At 48.9% G+C, this 23,181-nt stretch overlaps 1 protein-coding gene across 1 annotated transcript; it reads left to right on the top strand.

The window, feature by feature from the left end:
- Positions 1 to 606: 606 nt before the first annotated feature.
- Positions 607 to 21,230, top strand: LOC128731440 (serine/threonine-protein phosphatase rdgC). Its single transcript, XM_053824561.1, has 10 exons — positions 607 to 820; positions 11,499 to 11,626; positions 12,393 to 12,486; positions 13,313 to 13,629; positions 13,912 to 14,265; positions 14,366 to 14,446; positions 16,603 to 16,788; positions 16,862 to 17,114; positions 19,212 to 19,390; positions 20,595 to 21,230. Exons 1-10 carry the CDS (start codon positions 607 to 609, stop codon positions 21,228 to 21,230), a joined length of 2,442 nt encoding a protein of 813 aa, XP_053680536.1.
- Positions 21,231 to 23,181: the final 1,951 nt, after the last annotated feature.

The following is a 23,181-nucleotide window of genomic DNA, read 5'->3' as shown; positions in this document are numbered from 1 at the left end:
GGTGGCAAACGGGGACTCGTGTTGCATGGTTTCGTGGCAGGCAGCATTTGGTTTGCGACTTCTTTTCACACCACACCCGAATTTCACGGAAAATGTGCTCTAAATATGGTTTTTATTTTGTTACTTCGAGGAGTCAAACGACCAGAATGCTGTCATAATGCTGTCAGTTTTTCCAGGGATCGAAACAAGCGAGCGCGGTGTGATTTTGAGATAAAATTAATGTTTTCACAGTGAAGTGCAGCGTATTGTGCAAAAATTACATATACACGTAGCTCAGTAGTGGTGGTCGCAGAAGCGACGAATACTGCGAGCGCAAGTGATGATAATTGAATTTACACCAATCACCGGCGGCCCTTCGCAGGGTTGAATGCGCGCGACCCGGAAAAGGCCCACGGTGAGCGATGGCATGTTAGGGAAGGATCGCTCTCTTCGTCAAACACCTGCCTGCGGTGAGGTAAAGGAAGAGGAAAAATAAAACCGAAACGCGTAAAGCGGTGAGGAAATCAAGCGCGAATAAAAAAAACCCCACCACCGGAGGCACGTTCTGGGTTTGGGGCGGGCTACACAACGACCCGGAGAGTCCGGAGCAGGGGTAACTTGACGTTTATGGCCACGATGCTGCGGAACTGCGGTTGCTTTCAGCGAGCCCGTCGTAGCTCGAGCTTCGAGGACTCGTCCTCCTGCCGGTCGTCCGAGATCGAGCGGGGCGGCGAGATGACACCGCACAGTGGCAGCCTCCTGAAACTGTTCACCTCGAAGGGCTGGTGCCGGCAATGGCGGAAGAGCGGCCGTGGCATGAGCATGACCAAGATCGAGCGCAGTAAGTACACAATGTAACGATTCTGTTTCGTTTGGGGGCTTTTTTTCTCTCGTTCTGGGAGGGTTTTTTTGTGGGTGTTTTTAGCTTCTTCTACAGCTCTTCAGGTTCAGCAGCATCATTAACTAGAGCCCGGAATAATTCTTGAGCTGGGGTCGCCGTTGAGCGTGCGGGTGAGGCTCCTTGGCTTTACGATTCCCGTTTCGCTTTAATCCGCATTTTTCGTGCCGTGCCGCATTTTATTATCTCCGGCAACCGTTTGTATCCCTCAGATGCTGTGGTGACTGTCATTCTTTTCGTGTTACAGACAACCTCCTATCCGGGCTGGTGATTGATTTTCTGCCGTTAACTACAACGCCGGAGTTGGCCAACATTTTCCCATCATCATTATCGTAGAGTGGGCGTCTCATTCAACCGTCGTGGTCGGTTCGCTAACGAGACCATCGTGAGACGAATCTGTCGACGTTCCAGTGGTGTCCGATTTCGTTGTTTCTGGTGTCTCGGAATGATGCCATCGATACACTATCACGATCGTCCATCGACCGGTGGGACGAGAGTCACGTCAGCTTGAAAAATGCATCCCGGATGGTTTGGAACATCCGGGATTGGAGCGGGATGGGATTTCCGGCCGCTCGAACGAGAGATCGTAAACCTGGGCGTTCCATCCGGACGGGGACGGAGTTTGTAAACATTCTATGTCGGCGTGCTCGTAACGTTCGATGCTGTTGCACTAGAGGCCGTGTAACACAAGCCTCGGGTAGATTTACACGGTTGTAAAACGGTGGATGTAATGCAATAATGCACTCAGCCTTGATAACGATGCTTACATTGTAACGTCCCCTTCCGGAAGCTCGCTCGTCACGGCACGCAATGTAGGATACAATCACGATGCAGCTAGAAAGGATTCTTTTGTATTGGCTGCGAGACTGCACCCGCAATCAATTGAAACGCTTCAGTGGCTTCAAAAGTGCATGTTTTTGCGGTAAAAACGCCATACAAACGCTGTTCGAATGCCTTTGCCGATGGTGTAGAATTTTGGACATGGAAAAGTTAAATTGAATGTCGTAAAAACGAACCGTGAGGACGAAAAGAAGAACGCCCCAAGAACCACCGGTTCCGCGAATGATGTCACGCGGGAACAATATGCGGCCAATCACGGCGTGCCACGGCAGCCAGCAAAAGTGATTTCACCCTGCGACGAAGCCAAATAATGCAATCACTTTCCCGTTGCGCCGGTGCAATTTGCGTGCGCCGTGGGGTGGGAGGGTAAAGTTGCGACATTTTTCTACCAACACCCCACGCTGGTCTGGTTCTGGAGCAGGATCCGTGCCAAAATTCGCACCGACAAGAGGACAAAGTTTTTCGTTTCGCGTGCCCGCTCCCGAAAGTGGCAAGCACATGAAAATGAAGGCATGAACGAAGCGAACGAGGAAAATAGAAAAAAAATATGGCCGAGCGAGGAAACGGTAGAAGAAAGGGGCTAAAATGACTTGTTTTTTTTTTGTTGTGTTTCGTTGTCTTTTGTCAATCTCATTTGGACCAGTTGGCGAAAGTGAATAAATGTAAAACAGGAAAAACCGGAAAGAGAGACACGATAAGCCATCAACGTTCATCGCTTGCGTTGTTTGTACAGCTTTGGCCCATAGCCGGGAACCAGCAGGGCAAAGTTTGGCAATGTGGCCGTAAAAACAACACACATACCTACACATGCACAAGCTAAAATAAAATAAAGTCAGGCAAGGCACAGAAAATTCCAAGGCCGCCTGTTTAGGAGAAAGTGCAGTACTGACGTCGACACGCTCCTCATCATCGCCACTGGTCGTCGGTGGTGGAAAGTTGACTGCGGAAAATTCCTTCTCCGTCAGTGGCCGACAAATCGGTGCACGAGCAAAGGGCGCAAATTATGAACACCGACATGAAAGGAACGTATCCATCATGCGGCCCCGGACGCGGATGGATGCAAAAAAGGGCCACAACTCAACGGTCGTTGGGGGTTTATTTTACCCGAAGAGAAAAAAGAAAACAAGCAGAGAAACCTCATTTACACGAGAAACCGTGCCAATGGGTCCTGTTTGCCGAGTCATCGCAAACAGCCGGGACCGGGAAATATATTTTACGCATCCGGCCGCAGGGAGCGACTAAAGGACGACGTGCGGTTGGTGCGCACGCGAAGGGCACGCACTCCAAACGTGGAGGGATATAAATAAGCGGTCCGTGTACGGGACGGCAATCGCGTCATTACCGGACTCCCGTTGACGGACCAGCTGGCCAGTCACGGGGCTCGTGTTCATTCATAAAAATTCACGCTCATTTATCGCTAATGGAAAGTGAAGACAGCATGAGGGGACTGTGCTAAAGGGAGACGAAGGAAAAAAAATCATTCCCTTCGAAACGCGGTGCCACTGGACGCTAGAATTGGAAGTTTTTTCATTGATCCGGCTGGAGTGTGCTTGAAAGTTCGACGACCAAGTAGGCGCTTTTCTTTTGCCAAAACGATGGTGGCGTTGTTTACTTCCTTGGCTATTTTCGTGTCCCTTTTTTTGTTGCTCAAAATAAAAGCGGCTCACCAAATGGAAGGGATTTCGTTTCGTTTTTTCGCCCTCATTCTAGCCGGACTGCTAGCAGCGCATCAACCCGGAAGGACACTCTCGATGGCCGTAAAAGTTATCGTCGTAACGTAGGAGGATGAGATGAGACTTAGCCGAGAATCGGTACCACCGGCGTGGGCAATTGATTATTCATTTTGCATGTTCCATCGAAGGAAAGGCTCGCATAAGGATGCTTTGAATGTTGATGCGCGCGTAGCGTCCGGACGACAGCCAAGAGCAACATGGAGGGATTTTTATGTCGATTTTTTGATTGGCGACCCAACCAGGAGATCGGGTTGGTCGAAAAAAGGGACGAGCTCTCACTCCAGGAGGAAACGTAATGCAAAAGTTAAACGAAAATTAATTCATATTCTACGTCCGGTTTCGAGCTTTTGGGGGGCTTTTTGGCTCAGTCCAGCTTACAGTCCAACACTGGCCAGAAGTGGGGGTGAATTGAAGCGAGAAAACCCCACCGAAAAATGTTACCGAATGGTGTGTCTTGTTTGTGTTTGCCATTACCCACCGAAGGCGTTCGGTTGGAGCAGTTTTCGTAGGAAGCATTCCTCTTCTCTATTACTCCGACAGCTACTGCTGTTGCTGCTGTTTGTCAGTGAAAGGCTTTTCTGTTACTTGTCGAACGACCGAAACAGCAATAATGGGGTGCCGAATTCGCAGTTACTTTCCTGAGCCACTGGGTTCGCTTTCCATTGCAGCAGCAGCCGTGAAGGCCGTTTGCATCGCTGGAAATTGAAATTTGATTTAAAATTTAATTGGCGCACGACTTCGCATTTGTTAATTAGATTTGGTTCGAGCGCTCGAGTGGGAGTGGAATTAAACACCGCTTCGCAGTTTCCATTGATTGGAGAAATCGGTAAGCCGATTTGGAGTGGATGGGTTGCAAATAAAAGGGAGTTTGGAGAAAGTTTATTAATTGGGGAGAGAGCAAAAAAACAGGATGAGCTGTAAACATACACTGACAGCTTTTGTAACGTCGCATCTTTCAAATCATCCACAAACAATGCAAGCTTTCTCAGGTGTAATGACACAACGAGGGATTTCACTTCCGACGGTTGCGTTTCATCAACACGAGTACCTAAACGGATTAGGGCGTTTGATTGAAGTGGCGACGTAATCGAGGCGCAAAATAAATCAAGCGAAAACCCAATTTCCCTCAGCTGTCACGGTGAGTTTGTTTAATTTTCATCGCGAATTTGCGAAGGGTGAGATTTTTCGGTAGCTCCTTCGCCGGGCGTTCGTTCGAACACCGGTATCGTGGAGCATTATCCTTCGACCGAAAGCATCTAATAATAATGTCATCATGTTACCGCTTTACTTTTCAACGACTCGCTGCTCGGTGGCTTTTTAGGTTGATTTTGTTTTTTTGTTTTGCATCGTTACATTCGACCGTGGTTTCAAGGACGATGTGGAACGCTATGAAACCACTCGGTGCCATTCCCACGTTTCGCGCAAAATAAAGCGGTCGTTTTGCCAATTTATGGTTGCATAAACTACCCGAAACCTGGTCGTACCGATGGCACGGGTATCGAATGGTGGCACAGGGTGACACCACCGACCGGAAGCCGGGCAGACATTTTTGGGTAAAATTATTATCCAACGCAACATCCACGCTGCTCAATTTCCGCTCAACCGAATCCTGACAGCGAAATGTCGTTTTGAAGTGATATTGTATTTTATTTAACATCACTCCAGCACTGTTATACGCTCCATATCGCTCAGGATGCTGCGCTCGTAAGCGCTAAATGAGCCTCGACGTGCGGAAAAGTTAATGTTAGTTAAAAAAACGAACCCCTTGCTCGCGTGCGGTATGGTGGTTTATCTCTCTAGCGAATGTTCTCGCTCGAGAGGTAGAATGAACTGGCACTAGAAAAAAAAAGCACGCAACTCCCTCGAGATCGAAAGCCGAAGATGCTTCATCAACTTGGGGTCGCATCATCAAGCGCGAATGGCACCGTGCGGGAGAAAGCATGAAAACACGTTCCACCATGGACCGTGTAACAAACCGAAAGGGAGCGAAACGCGCGATCCATAAAGCGAGTGCACCCTTCTCGAGCTTTGCCGGAGCGTGGCACGTCGAGGCAGGATGCCCGGCTGCCTTCTGCATTATATTATCCCTGTTTTACGAGGAAATTACGAAGCATGCTTTCCTGTTGGTTTTCCTCGTTTGATGGTGCGCGGTGGTTGGTTTAATGGATTATTTCTTGCTCTTTACCATCGATCGCCCCACCATTCGTCAGCGGGCCGTGGATTATGGGGAGCCATTTCTCGCCGTCGTCTTTGACTATGGAACAGCGCGGTTTTTTGTAGCTGCTTCTGCTGATTCTCATCAGCTCCGGCGCTTGAGCGTGTTTGGGTGATGAAAAATTGTTCACACTCCGTTAGATGGGAATAAAGCAAAAATTTGGAGCGTACCGAATGGCGGAAAATTACGCTTCCATCGATTGCCGGTCGATGGTTGTGGATGTGATTTAAGGAGCGTCACTCAATTGAAAGCATCCGCTTTGTGGTTGCGCTCGACAATTAGAACCCGTAAGTAATAGGAAAGAATGTGCGCCACTGCGGTTGGGGCTTGAAAAACGGGCCATTTTTCTTTCGTTTTTTTGCTGCTCTACGGCGGGGCAAACGAAAAACAAACTTCATCCCACAAAAGGTGAGCTTTTCTGCAGCATTCTCTGCGGTTCCTTCTCGGCCGTCGCTCAATGGCAGTCGGTGAGAAATTGGCACGCGTCACGCGAAGAAAAACACGCGGTACTCGGTAGGTCGAGGGAAATTTATTTTCCCGCATCGGTTGGCGTCAGACCGTCACGCGGAGTTTTGCAGCGCGCGGGAGCCACGTCCGAACGTTCATTATCTGATTTTTCTGGTTCCCCAACCATCGTCCTGGGACTCGGACCCGACACCGATGCGTACCAATTAAGTATAATTTCCTAAATCTTCAGTTCCTTCTCCCTCGCAATTTCCTGCCATCGACGGACGGGAGCGAAGAAGGAAATAAATTGATTTTATCGCCAGCGTGCGTACCGGTTCGGGCATCCGTCGGCACCGACGAACTGACTGCGAATGGTAGAAGGGGATTGGTTTAATTTGCGTTAGATTGAATTTGTGTGTGAGCAGTCGTAACCGTTTGCGTTTTTCGGGGTAAACCGGATGGATTCGTTCATCGCATCGCGGCGATGGAGACGCCTGGTGTTTTATGACCCCGATTAAAAAGGATGTAATTTATGCTCGGAATGCTCGTGGATCGTACGGTTCGACGTGCCTGTCAGTTATAGATCGCGTTGGTTAGATTTTTAATCGTGTTTTGTGTGCTTCATCGAAAAAAGAAATAGAAAACGGAAACCAAAAAAAAGGTTCCATGAGATACTAATTCGTTCGGGATTTTAAGGTGCCTTAGCTGGATTACGTGATCGGCTTGGGAGATCATTAACCGCTTAAAACCTTCAATGGTACCGGAAACTGCTGTAAACCGGCGAAAAACCTTTCAACATTAGGAGTTTTTTTGACCCACTTTTCAAGCACACTACAAGGCGGTTTGCGCACTGCAACGCGATTTATTCGCATTTTTGCGCCATCGCGAAGCACTAAATTAGCATAATCCCTGTATATCGTGTAAATAAAGCAAGTGGACCGAAGAAAAACCCCACCCCGCCTGAGAGAAGGGCGGCATTTGTCAGCGCATTGTTTTTATTAGTTCCCATGGGACCGGAGTTCGAGCGTGCTGCTGACTTTAGCGCACACCCCATTCAAACCCCATCGTACAAGCGTGATAGTGACGTGGCGGCTTCCGATTTATTGCCATTCTGGGGCGCACAGAAAAAAACCATGGTCTCGGAAGGCAAACGAACGTTTCGATACGCCTCGAAATAGCGTTCCATTGCTGCGGCACCCTGTTATTTGAGCTCGTGCACCCCTGGAAGCCTGCTGATGGCCAACCGCTGGTCAGGCGTGTGCATCGTAATGACCCGCTATTAGCATAATTTGGAATTCATCGGTAGTCTGCGGGGTGGGCGCAGGCATCCCGGTATGAGAGAGAAGAGCAGTGTTGATGTAGCAAAACAACCGCAACCGGACCCGCCGGTTCCCACTAGGTGGGTTTCATGAACCGGCCAGATAATCTAGCCCACCGTATTGTGGTCATGCAAAAATTTGCACAGCATAATTTGCTTTGACGTTCGGGCTTCTTGCGCCAACCGGTTCGGTTCCGTTCATGTGCCGTTTGCGTGCGATTACACGCCGGGGGTTTGCGTGGTCGCACCCGCAAACCGAACGAACCGCAGAGGGAACGGTGGCAGAAGTTGGTGCACCGCCACTCGATGCCGGTGCTGGTTTTTGCGGCAAACTGATGACGCGTCAGTAGGCGCTTCCATTTTGTGGTGAACCTTAAGTGGGTGTGAGGGTGCTTTCGGGTAGGGTTGGTTGATTTTTGCTAGCCACTAGCTGTGTACGGTTCGATAAGGCTTGCAGAACGCGTGGCTTCGACTTCCGGGGAAGGCTTAGCCGATGGAGGCATAAATTGGATCTAATTCGAAGCTGTCACGGTGATGCCGCACAATAGCATCCGTACGAACATATGAGTGGGAGGAGAAAATGCGTGTTCGATTGCGGTTGTGAAAGAAAATGCGCTCGAATTCGTTTCGGAGCACGGCGTCTAAAGATGCTGCTGTTTTGCAAGTCATGGCACAATGCCGGTACAAGAAGGTCCTGGAAAGAGTTGACTTCTGTCGTGTTGTAATTAAAATTCAAATCCAGCTTAATTGGATGCCAGCTGGAGTCCAATAGATGAATCGAGCACGGTTCTTACGAGCTCTGAAAATTGCAATCATCACTTCGAAATCTTCCTTTGGGAGCGATTCAAGGAAAGTTCGACCGGTCCAGATGGTTTGGCTAATGAGGTGAAAATATTCGTGACATTTAAGCTCAACCGGTTGTCAGCTGGAGAACTTTCCCGACAGCACATTCACCGTCATTTCCAATCAAAGGGCGAATAATTGAATATAAATTGAAAATTTTACTCTCCAACCTATCCCGTACCAGATGAAGCGGTTTTCTTGTGCTCTCTATTTGCTTCATTTCCAGCGCTATTGGAATATTCTCGCGATATCCTCGCACCTGTCAACGGACCCGCGAGGAGCTGTTTAAAGTTTAAAGAACATCAAAAGAAAAGCGCCCGTGACATAGGTGTCAACGGTTTTTCCACGATGCCAAATACACCGACCGGTTCTCTGACAGGACAGCGGCTAATGAACGTCGCCTAATTAAACCTTGTTGACCTTTCCGGCTTGTGGTGCGGCTAGCGGGTCAGCGTCGGTGATAAATCGATATCTCCCGAGAGCAATTGATTTAATTAAAACCGGCTAGGGGGAGTCATTTTCCACCTGCCCTGCTTGTGTGCCATTGCCGTGATTGGAAACCTGATACGGGAAATATATGGCATGATTCAGGCTATGGAAAAGGATTGGTGTAGAGCGATCGAACCGAGCGATAAGGCGAAAAAGAAGGCGAGCATAAATAAAAAAGTGAAACGTTCCCGTAGGGAACGTATTTTTCTGCGATGTTCAGGATTTTGATCTTTTCTGCATAAGCCCCTTACAGCGCCGCTTGGATCAGCTGGAAGTAGATTTTCAGTAGTATGCCTCAAATTTAGCTTAATGTGACCTAACCTCCCAATCAGCTTATGTTTGTAGATGGGCTTAAGTAGATGAGGTAGATCAGATGAAAAGCTCTCCATATGCCGTGATATGCCGTTGCAATATGGTGAAGTTGACCGGATCAACAATTATTCGGAAGGTAGATCGATAAGTTCGAATGAATTCCATCGCCTTGTACGTGATAGTATCGATAGGTAATCCCTTCGGGTGAAAGCTAACGAAGTCTCCCAGGGTTTGAGCTCATAATCCAGCCGAAAGTAATTACTTTCTCTCGGCCCTGGATACAACTCACACATATCCCGTCGATGATTGCGACTAGTACTAAGGAAAAATTTCGTGTGCACGTGTCGTTCGGGTTAAGTGGACTTGAATATACTTCGCTTACGAAGGGTTTTTTCTTAGCCGGTTGTAATTCCGAGTCAAGTAGTCGGAAGAGGATGCAGACAGATTGTACAACAATAACAGATGGCATATCTAGGTCATCTCGAACCGAATAAAAGAGCTTTGTGTTTAATGAGATCCGAGAAATTTGAGACGATTTCGAACGGTTCCTCCGGTTCAGGTACGGCAATTATCTGGGGGTGTCGTTGGAATGGTACGAGGGATTGCTGTGAATTTAATATGCACTTGAAAGAAGAGTCGTACCAGCTATGGGGATTCTCCTTTGGTCCTATTCAATCCTTACGTTCTAAATGCAGTCATGCTTGGAGTGATGATGCTCATCAAGACGCTTCTGCCTTAGACCGAGCTGGCCGAGCAAACAGGGAAGACGTCCTACAGCGTGTCTGTTCCATAAATTCGCTCGACGATTGGTTGGTTTCGTCATAAGAATGTCCTTACACAACGATGTGGCTAGCAAACGGAGCCCCATTTGTTGTGCCAAGTGCACCTGCACCGAAACCATCGCAGCGGGAGCCATTCTCCTTTATGTCAACATTGCTTTGTAGTGGTTGTTTAGAGCATCAACCAAACCCGGTAGCAGATTCCTGTTAATGAGAAGCACTACTAAAGGATGTCGTACTATCAATTACACGTTGCGAACCGCGTGAATCCAGTCGACGTGAATTGAGCGCTATGTTTCCAAATTCCCCGGAGCGAAAATAGAACACCACGTTTCATGGAAACGTCGCAGAAAAATGGCCCTCCAGGCGACAACCCACTAAGGATGGGCTGCAATTATTTCCGCACGCATCAGCCCCAAATGGGTAACGTTCAGTGGCATCACCTGTAGCAAGTCCGCCTTCGGGTGGGAGGCTTCCTTTCCAAGCCCGAACCAACAAGCCGTGCCTTGTGTTACCGCGCGTAGGCTCAATTAATGAGCTGCCATGCGCTGACGACGACAAGACGATGACGATGAGAATAATGATAACGATAATGACGATACACCGTCCCTCGGCCGAATGATAATGCCATTCGGACGGACCAGGAGAAATGGTTCGCCTGCAACGGCAAGCCGTAGCCCAGCGTTTAAGATCGCGCACGCTTCCGGTCCGTGGCGATTTTCCCGGGGTGCCGTCCCGTTTAATGAGCTTTTAATTGGAATAAATTTGGCCCGCGGCAAAGACAATAAATCGTGGCCGGTCCTTAACGCCTCCGATGGCACCACCGTTCGATGTCTCGGCCCTGTAGCACCATACGCGCGCCGGCTCGCGGTGCCGGTTGACATAAATTAGAAAATATTTGTGTAATCATTTACGGATGCTTGCGAAACCGGGGCGACATTAGCATAGCGTTGCTTGGAAGGCTCCCGGTTGCCGGGTGTGTTCTAATTTGGACGAATTTCGCACGTTGAAAACTTTTAATCGAAAGGGAGGAGCTCACACCGGGCAAGGAAACCCACACTCGGGCCATTTATTTATGGATCACAAATATGTGCGATACAGATCAATAATTGTGATTCATTTATGCAAAGGGTGTGCCATCGTTAATCAGCGAGGGCTCTCACCCACCCCGTGGGGACAAAAATGATGAGCGCGTGTCAGGGTGGATAAGAAAGTTGCTCGTAACAAGCGAAAGGCAAGAAAAAAGGACCCACCCTTTCCGCCATGGTGACAGAAAAGTTTAATGAATTCAATAAATTATGCTGGCTTCACTGATCTCGAAGAAAGTTGGCCTAAAGTTTTGGGGCGTGCGTTTTTCGCTGCTGTGGCACGGATTTTCGCATCTGCCAGAGTAGGGCGTAACAGCTTCTTGGAACGCTGCCGAGTGCTGGAATAGCCGCGAGCGTAAAAGATGCCTCCAGCTGGGGTACGGGGTCAAGAAACCCTCCAAATGAGGAACCATTTTATCCCTTCCTTGCTCTTATCGGATGGCCCGATCCATCCGATATAACTTTGTGCCCCTATTCCGTGTGTTTTATGTGTTGTTCGTATTTTTTTCTTTCTTCAACTCTCTTTCTCTTTCTCTCTCTCTCTCTTGCTCTCGTAGCGATGAAGGCGGCCATTCTTATACAGCGCTGGTATCGGCGGTTCCTCGCAAGGATCGAAATCCGGCGGCGCTACACATGGACCATCTTCCAAAGCATCGAGTATGCGGGCGAACAGGACCAAGTACGGGTGAGTATCGCGGGGAAAGGAAACTTCCCGGAAAACCACCCTGTCCCAGGTGGTGTGCGGCTTGAGCAGAACGCCTCCGATTAGCATGCGGATCCAATTTATTATCAGCAAAGTTTACCTTCTCAATTACGATTGGCTCGATGATAAGCAACTGGATCATGGTGCATCTCTCTGGGATTATCCTTTTCAGAGCTTTTAATTCAGCTTGTTTGTGAGGGTGTATTTTTAAATGCAAAATTAATTTCATCGTGGGGTCGCCTTCGATGGTAATGCGCAATTCCCGCGGCACTGCAATTTATGCCGCTCGGTGCAATCATGAAAATGGCCTCTCGAGTACGGCTTATTGTTGAATGGATCAAATATTTACCGAACTCCGGCGGGCGTGCATCGGAACCGTATTGATTTTGAATTAGCCTCCTTTGCGCCAGTACGCGGCATCGAACCATCGAGTGTAAACACTGCATCGCTGGTATGCAAGTGGTATGCATCCAAAAGGCTTGAGCATACATCGTTTGCAGACACACGACCATTCTTGCCAGCCGTACGGTTGAAGCCAAGTGCATAATAACATCATCAATGAAGAGGATCGTGCGGAACGTGTGTGCTCTTGCTGGCGTTAATTAATCGATAATTATTATCCCTTTTTCGATCGGTTCTCACACCACACCAGAGTGTATATTGTGGGTGTGAGTGGAATTGAAATGTTATCCTTGCTTCGGTGAAAATTGGCGTAATCCAAAATGGCTTCTGCTTGCCTATTTTTCAGCTGTACAACTTCTTCAACGCACTACTAACGCACATTCCAGAGACCGCCGGGCGTCCATTAGACTCGCAGAACACATCCCGATCGTCGTCCGCAGGTAAGCCACACAGCCCATCAGCCCATGCCCCTAAGGAAGGAGCATGTCCTTAGCCGGCACGTATGAGAAAATTTCTTTGCTTTGAATGCGTGCTGCTTGCGAAGAGAAACGCCTCTGCGCTGTCTCAGCACGAACCGCGGAACCACTGGCAGCAGCTGAACGGCCTCAAGCATAAAGCAAGCCACATGACAAAAAGGACGAAAAAATAAGCAGCATTAATAATCTCACCCACCAAAGCAAACTAGTCATTTCGCGATTTTCACCAAATTAAAGAAAAAAAAAATACAACATAATACAACCTGACGTTTTGTTCGGTCTGGTGTTATTTTTATTCTTTTTCTTCTCTTCTCTCTTTCTATTTCTTTCTCTCTTTCTCTCCTGCTCTCACTTCTTCCCGCTGTGTTTGATGCTTTCTACTTAATCTGATTTTGATTCTCGTTTCTTGAATTCTAACCCCGCACTGACGCATCTGTACGACCCTCTGGCGGCGTTTTGACGTTTTGTTGGGTTTGTTACATCGCACCCCGTTTTGCTCCCGTCTGCCGTTTTCATTATGTCTAATTTTGAAAATAATAAAATATAAAACAAAAACCGCGTGATGTATCAACTACACACATTATGCGCGCACATCATGCCTTCTGATACGGTTGGCAATATCACCTCATCACCATCGCCATGTTTGGCCTTCAAAACCGTAACCGTACACACTGAAATAAATTCCCATTCTGGCTGGAATCGCTTCCAAAAAACACACTCACACACGCACATTACATCACACCCACCTACACCCACCCACCGTTACACCGTTTCACCACCAACACGACAGAGGCACTGAATATGAAATTTTCCGACGAATCGGACGATCTAGCCGACGAGGGCATCACGGGACCGGAGCGTGGCTACCAGGGCCCCGAGATCAAGTTCCCGCTCGACAAGAAGGAGCTGGAAGTGATCATCGATCTGTTCCGAAAGAAGAAGAACCGACTGCACGCGAAGTACGTCGCCGGGATACTGCGCGAGGCGACGTCCAAGCTGAAGCGGCTGCCCAATCTCAACCAGGCGTCAACAGCCATCTCGAAGCAGGTGACGATCTGCGGCGACCTGCACGGCAAGCTGGACGATCTGCTGGTCGTGTTTCACAAGGTGGGTTTGAGTTTGAGGTTTGATTGATGCATTCGGCACGTGGGAATTGATTGGATGTTTGCGGAATCGACTACGTTCAATCGGAATCGAATCAAGAAACACTCAACCTCGCGCTGATGGGTCTTGAGAGTAATGTATTCCTCGAACGAGAACGGAACGAGCCAAACGGCACGAGCTATGCCTCAAAATTAGTCCTGGGATGCCTTGCGAGGGGGTTTACAGAATACATTTGTGACAGAATTGCATCACCGGGATTTATCAGCATTTTCTTCAACCTTTCAGAACGGGTTGCCCTCACCGGAGAACCCGTACGTGTTCAACGGGGACTTTGTCGACCGGGGCAAGAAAGGCCTCGAGGTGCTGTTGCTGCTGCTCTGCACGTTTCTGGTGTTCCCGGGCGGTGTGTTCCTGAACCGTGGTAACCACGAGGACACGGTCATGAACGCTCGGTACGGCTTCATCCGGGAGGTGCACCAGAAGTACAAACACAACGCCGAAAGACTGCTGAAGCTCATCGACGAGGTGTACCGGTGGCTTCCGTTAGGGACGATAGTTAACAACCGGGTGCTGGTCGTGCATGGCGGCATCTCCGATTCCACCGATCTGGATCTCATCCGCAGTCTGGACCGCGGCAAGGTAGGTAGGAGAGAGCGATGGTTCTTCTTGAGGGCTGAAATTGCATTTTTCCTTTCTTCCGGTTCCGACGAACTTGTCCCTGTGGGTTGAACATACGTAGTACATATCGCTGCTGCGCCCACCGATCACCGAGAGCACGGCACCGGGAGCCGAAATCATCGACAAGGTAGAATGGAAGCAGGTAATTGATTGTCGACATAATGGCCACCGCCAGGCGTATCTTCATCAACGTCTCGATGGGAGTATTGGTTGCTTACAGGGCTTTGATGTGATCCCAATTTCATGGACACATATTGCGACACGGTTACAGCTAGTGGGCACGATATTAGCTCCTCGTAGCAGGACTCAATTAGGAACTTCCTTAGCCGATATTATAACCATATCCCGCAGCATGTGACACGATTGATTTAGGTATTCGGAGTACCCTGAATTGGATTTAGAGATGATTTAAGGATACACTAGGGATAGATGCAATATTTGTTGGGGTCAAGAAGGCCACTGGCCGTGCGTGCACTAAAGATAATACGAAGGTGATGGCAATATCAGTAAAGCGACATTTTACGCACATATAAGATAATTTTATTTGGTTGGATACGTTGCTGCATTGGTTTAATTACGAGCAACGACTAGAGCTTATAAGCAGGTGTGGTGTAGGAGCTACATTACTAAGTTTGATCACCGAGTTTTCTAGCTCACTGTAGCGGAACCCGCTTACAGCTATGCAAATCCCGTGCCACCCAGAAGTCCTTCGATATTTTGGGTCACACTATCCCCCTATGGAACAGGTTTCAGAGGCTAAGGGCTTGGCCCAACATGATGGGTAATAAATTTACACGAGCTTGGGCTGGACTTGCTGGTTTCGGTGAGGAAAAGTTTTAATTGCGTTCATCATCTACTGGGGCTGTTTGCAGCGAGATTAGTCGCCAACCAGCATTTTCAATTGAGTTGTCGCTTCCGGTGGGGGCCATTCAGTGACGAGATGGTTGGATCCAGCGGTCCCGAAACGTTCAGAATGGCAAATTTGATGTGGGCTGGGTACCGGTCCCAGCCTGGTGTCTAGGAACGGATCGCCACTGGAACGGTGAAAGTTATGCAAAGGTCCTAATTATTTCTAGGCCACAGCGTGTGACCGATGAAATTGATTCTTGCCACTGAATATTCAAGCGCATGATATTGCGGTCACACGCGTGGGATAGAGTTTTGGCAATCGGGAAGGACTATTAGTGTGCCGTAGAATATCATGTTAAGCTCATTTACTATGAAGCCACGGGACTGCTTCAACAAACTTTAGCTATGAATGCTGATTACATCACGCGTGAAATTCAGTTGAAAGTTTCTAAGCGAAATATGCACTTCTTAACACGTGATCGCTTTATGGTGTAGCTTTGTTGAAGCCATTGCAAGCTTATCAAATTTCACCTTCATAAGCACTGTTATAATAAAAGAATCAAATCGAGAATTGTTAGAAATATTCTCAACACAACAATGTGTTATTCAGTGAAACGAAATATCTCTTACAGCTTCATGTCATTGAATGTGGTCAATGGAATGAAAAGATTTTGAATTATGAACTGAGATGGAATCGCACCACAGTGAATAAGTTAGTTTAAAGCACCGGAGCCTGTTTCAGTGATGCGTTCTAACAAAAGGTTTTCCGCTTTGCAAGCAGATGAACTTGGAATAGAGAAAAGCAGTACATTTGGATGAAAGTAAGCATGAAATTAAATGCAAAACAAGTATAACGAAACGTAGGTGTCAGCGTAATGCACTCTGTTATGTTACATACTGCGTGCTCGGAAAGGACGAGTATAGCCCCGGAAAAGGATGCGCAAAATGGCGCACAATGCAAACAACAATTTGCTTTTTCGCCCGTGGTCGTATCGTCCCGAAAGGAAGGGCTTTCTCTGTAGCGCTTGTTCGTGTTACATGCCGCGAGTGGCTGTACGCGTTGAACCGGTTCAACCGGTTCACGTTTCGGTACATCTAGCTTGGTAGAACGTTCGCGCGTCGTTAGAGTTGCTAGTGTCGACGTTCCATTACCCTTTTCCGAGTGCATTTTGCAGTCGTCCACGTCAGTTTACACGGTGGAGTGGTTGCATTTGCATATTCATTGGTCTCCTTGCTCGCATTGTAAGAGTAATGTAGGTTTTCCTGTGGTCAAGGCATGATGTACGATGATATATGAGGCAATGTACGGTATAGATGGGATCCATTCAAGGTGAAAGTACCACGATTATTATGTTTGAATTAACCACCGGTGACCGCTCGTTGAACGGCACCGGAACAACGCGTTAATGGATGTCATTTGAAAATGCTCCCCTTTGTTCGACCGTGCAGGTGTTCGACATCCTTTGGAGCGACCCGCAGCACACCGAGGGCTGCCGGCCGAACTCTCTGCGAGGCGCCGGAACGTACTTCGGGCCGGACGTGACCAACAAGTTCCTACAACGCTACAAACTACAGTATCTCGTTCGATCGCACGAGTGCAAGCCTGATGGGCACGAGATCATGCATGGTGGAAAGGTGAGTACTTGGGAAAATATCCGTGTTTTAAATTCATCATTCACTGAACGCTCCATTTACGCACATTCCACAGGTCATTACTATCTTTTCTGCTTCGAACTACTACGAAATTGGCTCAAATAAGGGCGCCTATCTCAAGCTCGACCCTCAACTGGACACTCACTTCGTAATGTACACGGCGGCCGCCTCAAAGACTCGCAAGTTAACATTCCGCCAGCGAGTCGGGTTGGTCGAAAGCTCAGCCCTTCGTGAGTTGGCAGCCAAACTGCGTGAGCGTCGGATTGAGCTCGAGCGTGAGTTCAAGTCACGTGACGCGGAAAACACGGGTAAGTGAAAAAAAAATAGAAAAGAATAAAACGGATACGGACCCGGGACCGTATTATCACGTTAATCCATGACTTTACGGTGCAGTAGAACCGTACCGTTGCGCCGTTCTATACAATCCCGTCCCAATGGTGATGTGAAAAATACATATAACTCGCCCGTTACGGGGCTCCCAATCCCATCGATATATGGCCGAGTGTTGAAGAGTGCGGCTACCGGGTGGCTTTTCGCTGGCAATCCCCTAATCGCGACACGGGCCACCTCGAATGTGTGGATCCGGTGGACCATTGACGACAGCAAATGAAGCTGAAGAACGAAACCCTGGACCGGCGATGTCCGAGGGAGAAAAAGATTACCTAAACGGCAGGACGTGACATGTTGAAGACAGGATTGGGAAGATTTATCGCGTCCGTTGTTCGTTTGTTCGTCCGGATGTTGCCACCACGCCAGTCGGCCTCGTTGCGTTCGGTATCGTTCCGATGAGCCGGAAGATGCCACCGCAAGGGCTCGCGAAAATTGCCGCGTCAGAATGGAATCCGTCCAACGCTTTCAAAATTGATGATCCCGTGCGTTAGGTCTTCGGGAGCCAGGAACGGCTGCGAGTGTTGTTCAGCTACCTGAATCGAGAGTGGCGTGTTCTGAGATGGTGCCTGAGACGCCGGGACATGACGCGGTGGATGGGAATTTATGATGGTCGATAAAAAGGGCATTTTCGACCATCTGGAACCGATCGATGTGCGCGGAAAATCCGCAAGCTTTTCTTCGCGATTGAAAGGCTGCTCACCAATGGACGCTGGGAAACACCACACAGGGTGGCACGTTGTTTGCCAGTTTCTTCGGGTAACAGTTGAATGGAATTTCAAGAAAAGAAATATGAAAAAAAGGGTCCATGAGCTTTCCCCAACTGATCAGATTCTTTAGGCGAGTGCGGAATGTTCCCTGCCAGCACCGCATTCTCTGGTGTGGTTCGAGAACCGCACCGTCGTATATAAATCTGCCCAGAATTCCGGCAGTTCTCCGGCGAAAACCCGCTCCTAGAAATGAATAATGTGGCAGGGAAAATATAACGTAATCCATACCGGACTCGGTAGGTCCTGTGGTGCCATTGGACACTTGAGACGTCCCCGTAATCTACACCTGACCGTCTTTTTTTCGCTTTCCAATGCCAAACGAGAAACACCCGTCGTTGCGGGCTGCCGAGAGGCTAACGAGAGTGATAGGGAAAATCGCCTTTTTTACAGCCCGCCAGCTCTCCGGCGGGAGTACGTCCTTAGGACTGGGGAAGGGTTTTGCTTAATTCGGCAGAAATTTTATGACTTTCGCCGGAAATTGCTACTGTGCGACACTGGAGCCCTTCGGCCACTGGACCGGGTGGGGATGATTCCGCACGATCATTATTAACTTTTTGCTCTTTAGCACTCTGTTCATGTTGTTGCTCTGTGTGTGCGCTTTCTTTTCGCTTTTTTTGTGCTTTTTCGAGCAAAGGTTCTGGGTTAGCGGAACCGAGTTCGAGAGCCTGAAGCGAAGGAGCCACACAAAGAACACACAACCGTGTCCGCCATTCCATTTCCACCGAGACGACCGGGCGAAGCCTCACAGCCTGTGGCCGTGGGTCGTAAAATTTCCATCACCAAGCGCTACACGGTAAAAGAGTGGTTGCGCATTTTCGTGTCGAGGAGGTTTTTTTTTCTCCAACCGAAAGGGTTCCGTGCGGCATCCCGAAGTGTCGATGCGGTTCATGTCCTGCCGGGTTGTAATGCGGCTCCTTGTTACTTTTCGGAGGGCAGATTTTCCTTTTTGCACACCGAAGTCAAAAACCGACGACAACGGTTTGCGTATAAAAGTGCGCTGTTTACAGCTGCCGCTGATAAGGTTGCGTGCTCCTCATTACGATCGTCTGCTTGCGCTTCTGCAAACGAGGTGGCAAATCATTTGGTGGAAAATACGCGCCAGTTTCTGCTTTGTACCAAAAACTCTCTCACGGCCATTGGGACGATTTATGCTGCCAGCCGGGTCGTTCGTGTAAATGTTTTTCTCTTAAAACATGCACCCAAAAAAAACATAGACAGGGATTTAATTCGGTTCATTCGTGCTTGCAGGTGTACTGACGCTCGCCAAGTGGTGCGAGGCGCTCGAGAGCGCTACCAGCCTCGGTTTGCCATGGCGGATGCTGAAGGATAAGCTCGCTCCCGCCGATAATCCCACTGCCAGCTTGGTTGCGACGATCACGGAAGTCAGCTACCGGAAGACGCTGCACCTGCTCGACACGGACTCGTTCGTAAGTATCATCCAAATAGGCCCACTGAAAGGGCTCATGGCTGGGGTGGGAACCACAGCCTGCGTTACTAGGTCATCGTTCGCATTTTCCCCGAGGAGCTCCAGCATTTCCAGCGATAAGCTTCCGCGGAGGCACAGATTAAACGCACCCGGCTGTTTGAAGACGCCTCGCCTCGTCGTCGGGTTGTGGCTTTCTTTTGAAGAGTCTCGGTGTAATTTTATCACGGTGAGCGATGATCCCTCTGGAAAAGGGTTGTTTGTTTCGTCTGTTTGCTCACATTCCCACACCGCTGCGTTGTTGATGTCGACAACTGTTACCATCGCCTGACTATAAGGGTGGCGATGCTGACGTTAATAGTACCTTCCTTTTGATGGGTGGTCGGGAAAATTAACTTTGAAGCTTTTGAGCGGCTGCCCGGATGAATCTCGTGGCAGATTGCGCTTGGTTTGATTTGTTTCCAAATCTTTGTTGTGGTTAAATCCGGGCGTGGTTGATCCTGACGGAAGCGATATTGCGTAGGATGAAGGAAAACAGCATGCGCTTTTTCATGTTCTGTTCCATTTTCTTTTATCGTGGAAAATACTAAATCTTTAGCACATGTTTTTGTAGCAAGTTCGCTTCGTGCACGTGGTGGACCGCGTGCCGTGCCGATGTTTGTTTGAATGTCGTTGTTTGCTGGTTCCACGTTCCAATCAAAAACGTTTATGAAACGATCCATCTGCGGCGCGACACCCATCGGCAATTACTATTTACATAGTAATCATGGTAATCATGTTGCGGTCGCATTGTTTGTGTGTGTTTTTTTTGCCAGCGGCAACGCACCGCGATCAAATTTCGCGCTTTTATTTATTTATTTATTTATTTTGTTGCATATCGAAGCCAAGCCAAACAAGCCAATAAGAATGGCGAAACTCAACCGCTTTGGGGTGCTTTTCTGCGGAAGTGCTGGGGATCTGTGATGGCAGATAAAAATAAGAGGAAAATTACGGGCTCCCAGCTATTCCATTCAGGGAATGGGACACGCAAACAAAAACCGATTCGGGTATCCAATGAGATGATAATCCGCACGCGAACGCAAACAAGCCAGCGGCATGGCGTAATGGGCGCCCGGGAACGATGCGTTCGTCCCAGCAGCGTGATATGGTTTGGTTTGCGTTACCGGGCATCATTTCCATCACTCACCGCGGTTTCGTTTCGCACGCAGAAATCGGCCCAAAACGGTACGGCCTCGGTGGCAGAGTCGCTGTACAAGAACAAGAGCAGCCTGGAGGCGATCTTCCGCATCCTGGACAAGGACAACTCGGGTCAGATCTCGCTGGAAGAGTTCGGTGAGGCGTGCGAGCTGCTGCGGCGCCATTTCCCGCACAACACGCACGAACAGCTGCTCGACATGTGCCGCATGATGGACATCAACAAGGACGGGCTGGTCGATCTGAACGAGTTCCTGGAAACGTTCCGGCTGTGCGAGAACGCCAAGGAGCAACTGCTGACCAGTTTGGAGCAGCGAGCGTGTGTGGAACCCGGCGTCATCGGGGACCAACCCTCACATCCGAGTGCCAATGGGGTGGCAGCTGGTGTTGAACGAGCGGCCGCCGGTGGTGATGGCCGGCGAAGGAGCAAGAAGCGTTCGAGTAGCAAGCGAAATGGCGCCAAACCGAACGGGCTACCCGAGGCCGACGAGGACTCGGACGATTACGAGGACTATGAGGCGAACGAGGAGTCGGAGAGTGTGGCTCAGACGGGATCAGCTAATGGTACGGTTTTAAACGCAGCCAGCACTGCCGCAACCGCTAACAGCACCGCCAACGGTGACACTCACAAGGACACTACCGCCTCTTAAAGGGGCGAGCCTCCTTGTGTCCATTCTTTCCTATCACTCCCACTGTGTGTGCATGTGTATGTGATTCGGATCTCCAAAGTACCTCTTGTGCTCTCTCTCTTTCTCTCTCTCTCTATCTCTATCGTCCTTGCTCCTTCACCTTTTTCACAGTTGTTTGATCATGGCCCTCACAGGCAGGATCGATCACGAGCTGTTAGAACGAACGGCGAGGGCCACTTTTCTCGCGGTAGAACGACACGTCACTTCGCACACCTGTGAACCGTTTTCACCCGTACGCGCCCACCGAACCGCACGACCTACTTTAATACAGCTTGAATATCGTTGCCTCAAAAAAGACTTCACACCCTTTTAACCATTCACTTCAAGAGGTTCATAATATGTGCTTTCATTGCTCAACGCTCTGGTTTATCATGAACGCTAGCAGATGTAATTTACACCGGATTCCCTATCTGCCAAGCTGGCAGCACGTTCCTAGCGCTAGAACTCGAGTGGTAAGTCCCTGTGCATAAACATATCCCACAGAATGGGAAGATCCACAGATGTCCGTTTCGGCTAGATGAGAAAAGTTGCCCGAGTGGTGGGAGGAGCGAAAGTTTTGTTCGATTGACCACTGTGAAAGACATTTGAAGGAGACAACCCGATCCAGCAACCCGTGCCGTAACATTATCTGACCGCGCGGGTGGAATATATTCGAGGTTCTTTGGGATGCTTCGTTTTACAACTCCGATAGGGTTCGAATTGACAGGTTTCGCACGGCATCGGCGGCATCTTTCGGCAGACGGAGCGGAGCCAGATGCCAATCACTGTCATCCCACGTGATGGAAGGTTTTCGAAAAGGTCCCGAACATACTTCTCGGCTGCAACGTGACCGCGGCTGCGAGCACTGGGAGCGTGTTCATTCGACCACAATTTTTATTGAACGCGGTTAGTAAACGTCCGACGAGAGGAGAATTTGTTTGTCTTTAATTTTGTAACCAACTGGAAATGCCTGCTTTTGAAGGGATACTTTCATTTATTGTTACGAAAAGCAAGGTTACCATTTGCGATGGTATGGTTAGAGAAAAGCAGATTCGGACTTATGAAACGCACCGATGAAGTTCAAACCCATATCAAGGAGATAGCAGCATGGACCATATGCGAGTATTTTTGACAATTGTTCATTTTACGATTCGCTAGTGTCATTCAAGCGTGATGCTTTCCCATCTCCCGAACCATCGTTCGACGCCCTAGGGGTCGTTACGGGCGATGGTCACTTTGTTATCGCTTTTTTACTCCAAAGCCATTAGATCACTGACAGGCCGTATAAAAGCGGCTACGAACGCTGCGAGCGAAGTGTGGATAAAAACTAGACACAAAATAGATGGCACAAAGCACCCTCTCATACGTTGAACGGTACACGATGCTGAGTGGTTTGCTGACAACTTCCATTACGCATGGAGTAATTAACCGAGTGAGGCGCACATCGTGGAAGGCCATCAGTCAACGGTGCTCCGGCGATGCTCCCGAATGGTGGCAGCGGAAAGCGAATAATTGCGATCAGCCAACTTATTCTGCCGAGTACAAGGAAGAGAAGGAGAAAAACGTGTGACTCCACGCAGCGAGTCCTTATAGCAGCGTGGATTTTCCCTCATTTCCGTCTGTAATCAACTGGATAAATGGCATTCTTTCCTGTTGCAATGGTGCCTTCTCGCTGACGCGCAACCTTTGGTGCGTAGGTGAGCGTAATTCATCATTGTGTGTGTGGCACGGAGAGGGTATTTGTTTCTAACTGCCTCACGAGAGCCGTGTTCTAAGTGTGCTTTGTTGTTTCCTTACGTGCACTGACGTGGGTATGCCATGCGATGGGTGAACGAAACGCCTGAGCCAGTAGCTGATTAGCAGGTGATGGGCAGATAAACATAAAAGCATGTCTCGAACTCCCACACGGTCTACTCGGGAGGTTTCTTCTTCT

Source organism: Anopheles nili, chromosome 2, assembly GCF_943737925.1.
Source record: "Anopheles nili chromosome 2, idAnoNiliSN_F5_01, whole genome shotgun sequence".
In the NCBI taxonomy this organism is placed as follows: Eukaryota; Metazoa; Arthropoda; class Insecta; order Diptera; family Culicidae; genus Anopheles; species Anopheles nili.
Note: the sequence above shows the minus strand (reverse complement) of the source record. Positions and strands in the feature narration are given on the sequence as shown.

What these genes read in the sequence shown, in the direction of transcription:
- LOC128731440 (XM_053824561.1), top strand. Translation starts at nt 607, where the DNA reads ATGGCCACGATGCTGCGGAACTGCGGTTGCTTTCAGCGAGCCCGTCGT. An exon ending in ATCCCGATCGTCGTCCGCAG is followed by an intron (nt 12,487 to 13,312) that starts GTAAGCCACACA and finishes CCAACACGACAG; the next exon opens with AGGCACTGAATATGAAATTT. An exon ending in GCAGTCTGGACCGCGGCAAG is followed by an intron (nt 14,266 to 14,365) that starts GTAGGTAGGAGA and finishes GAACATACGTAG; the next exon opens with TACATATCGCTGCTGCGCCC.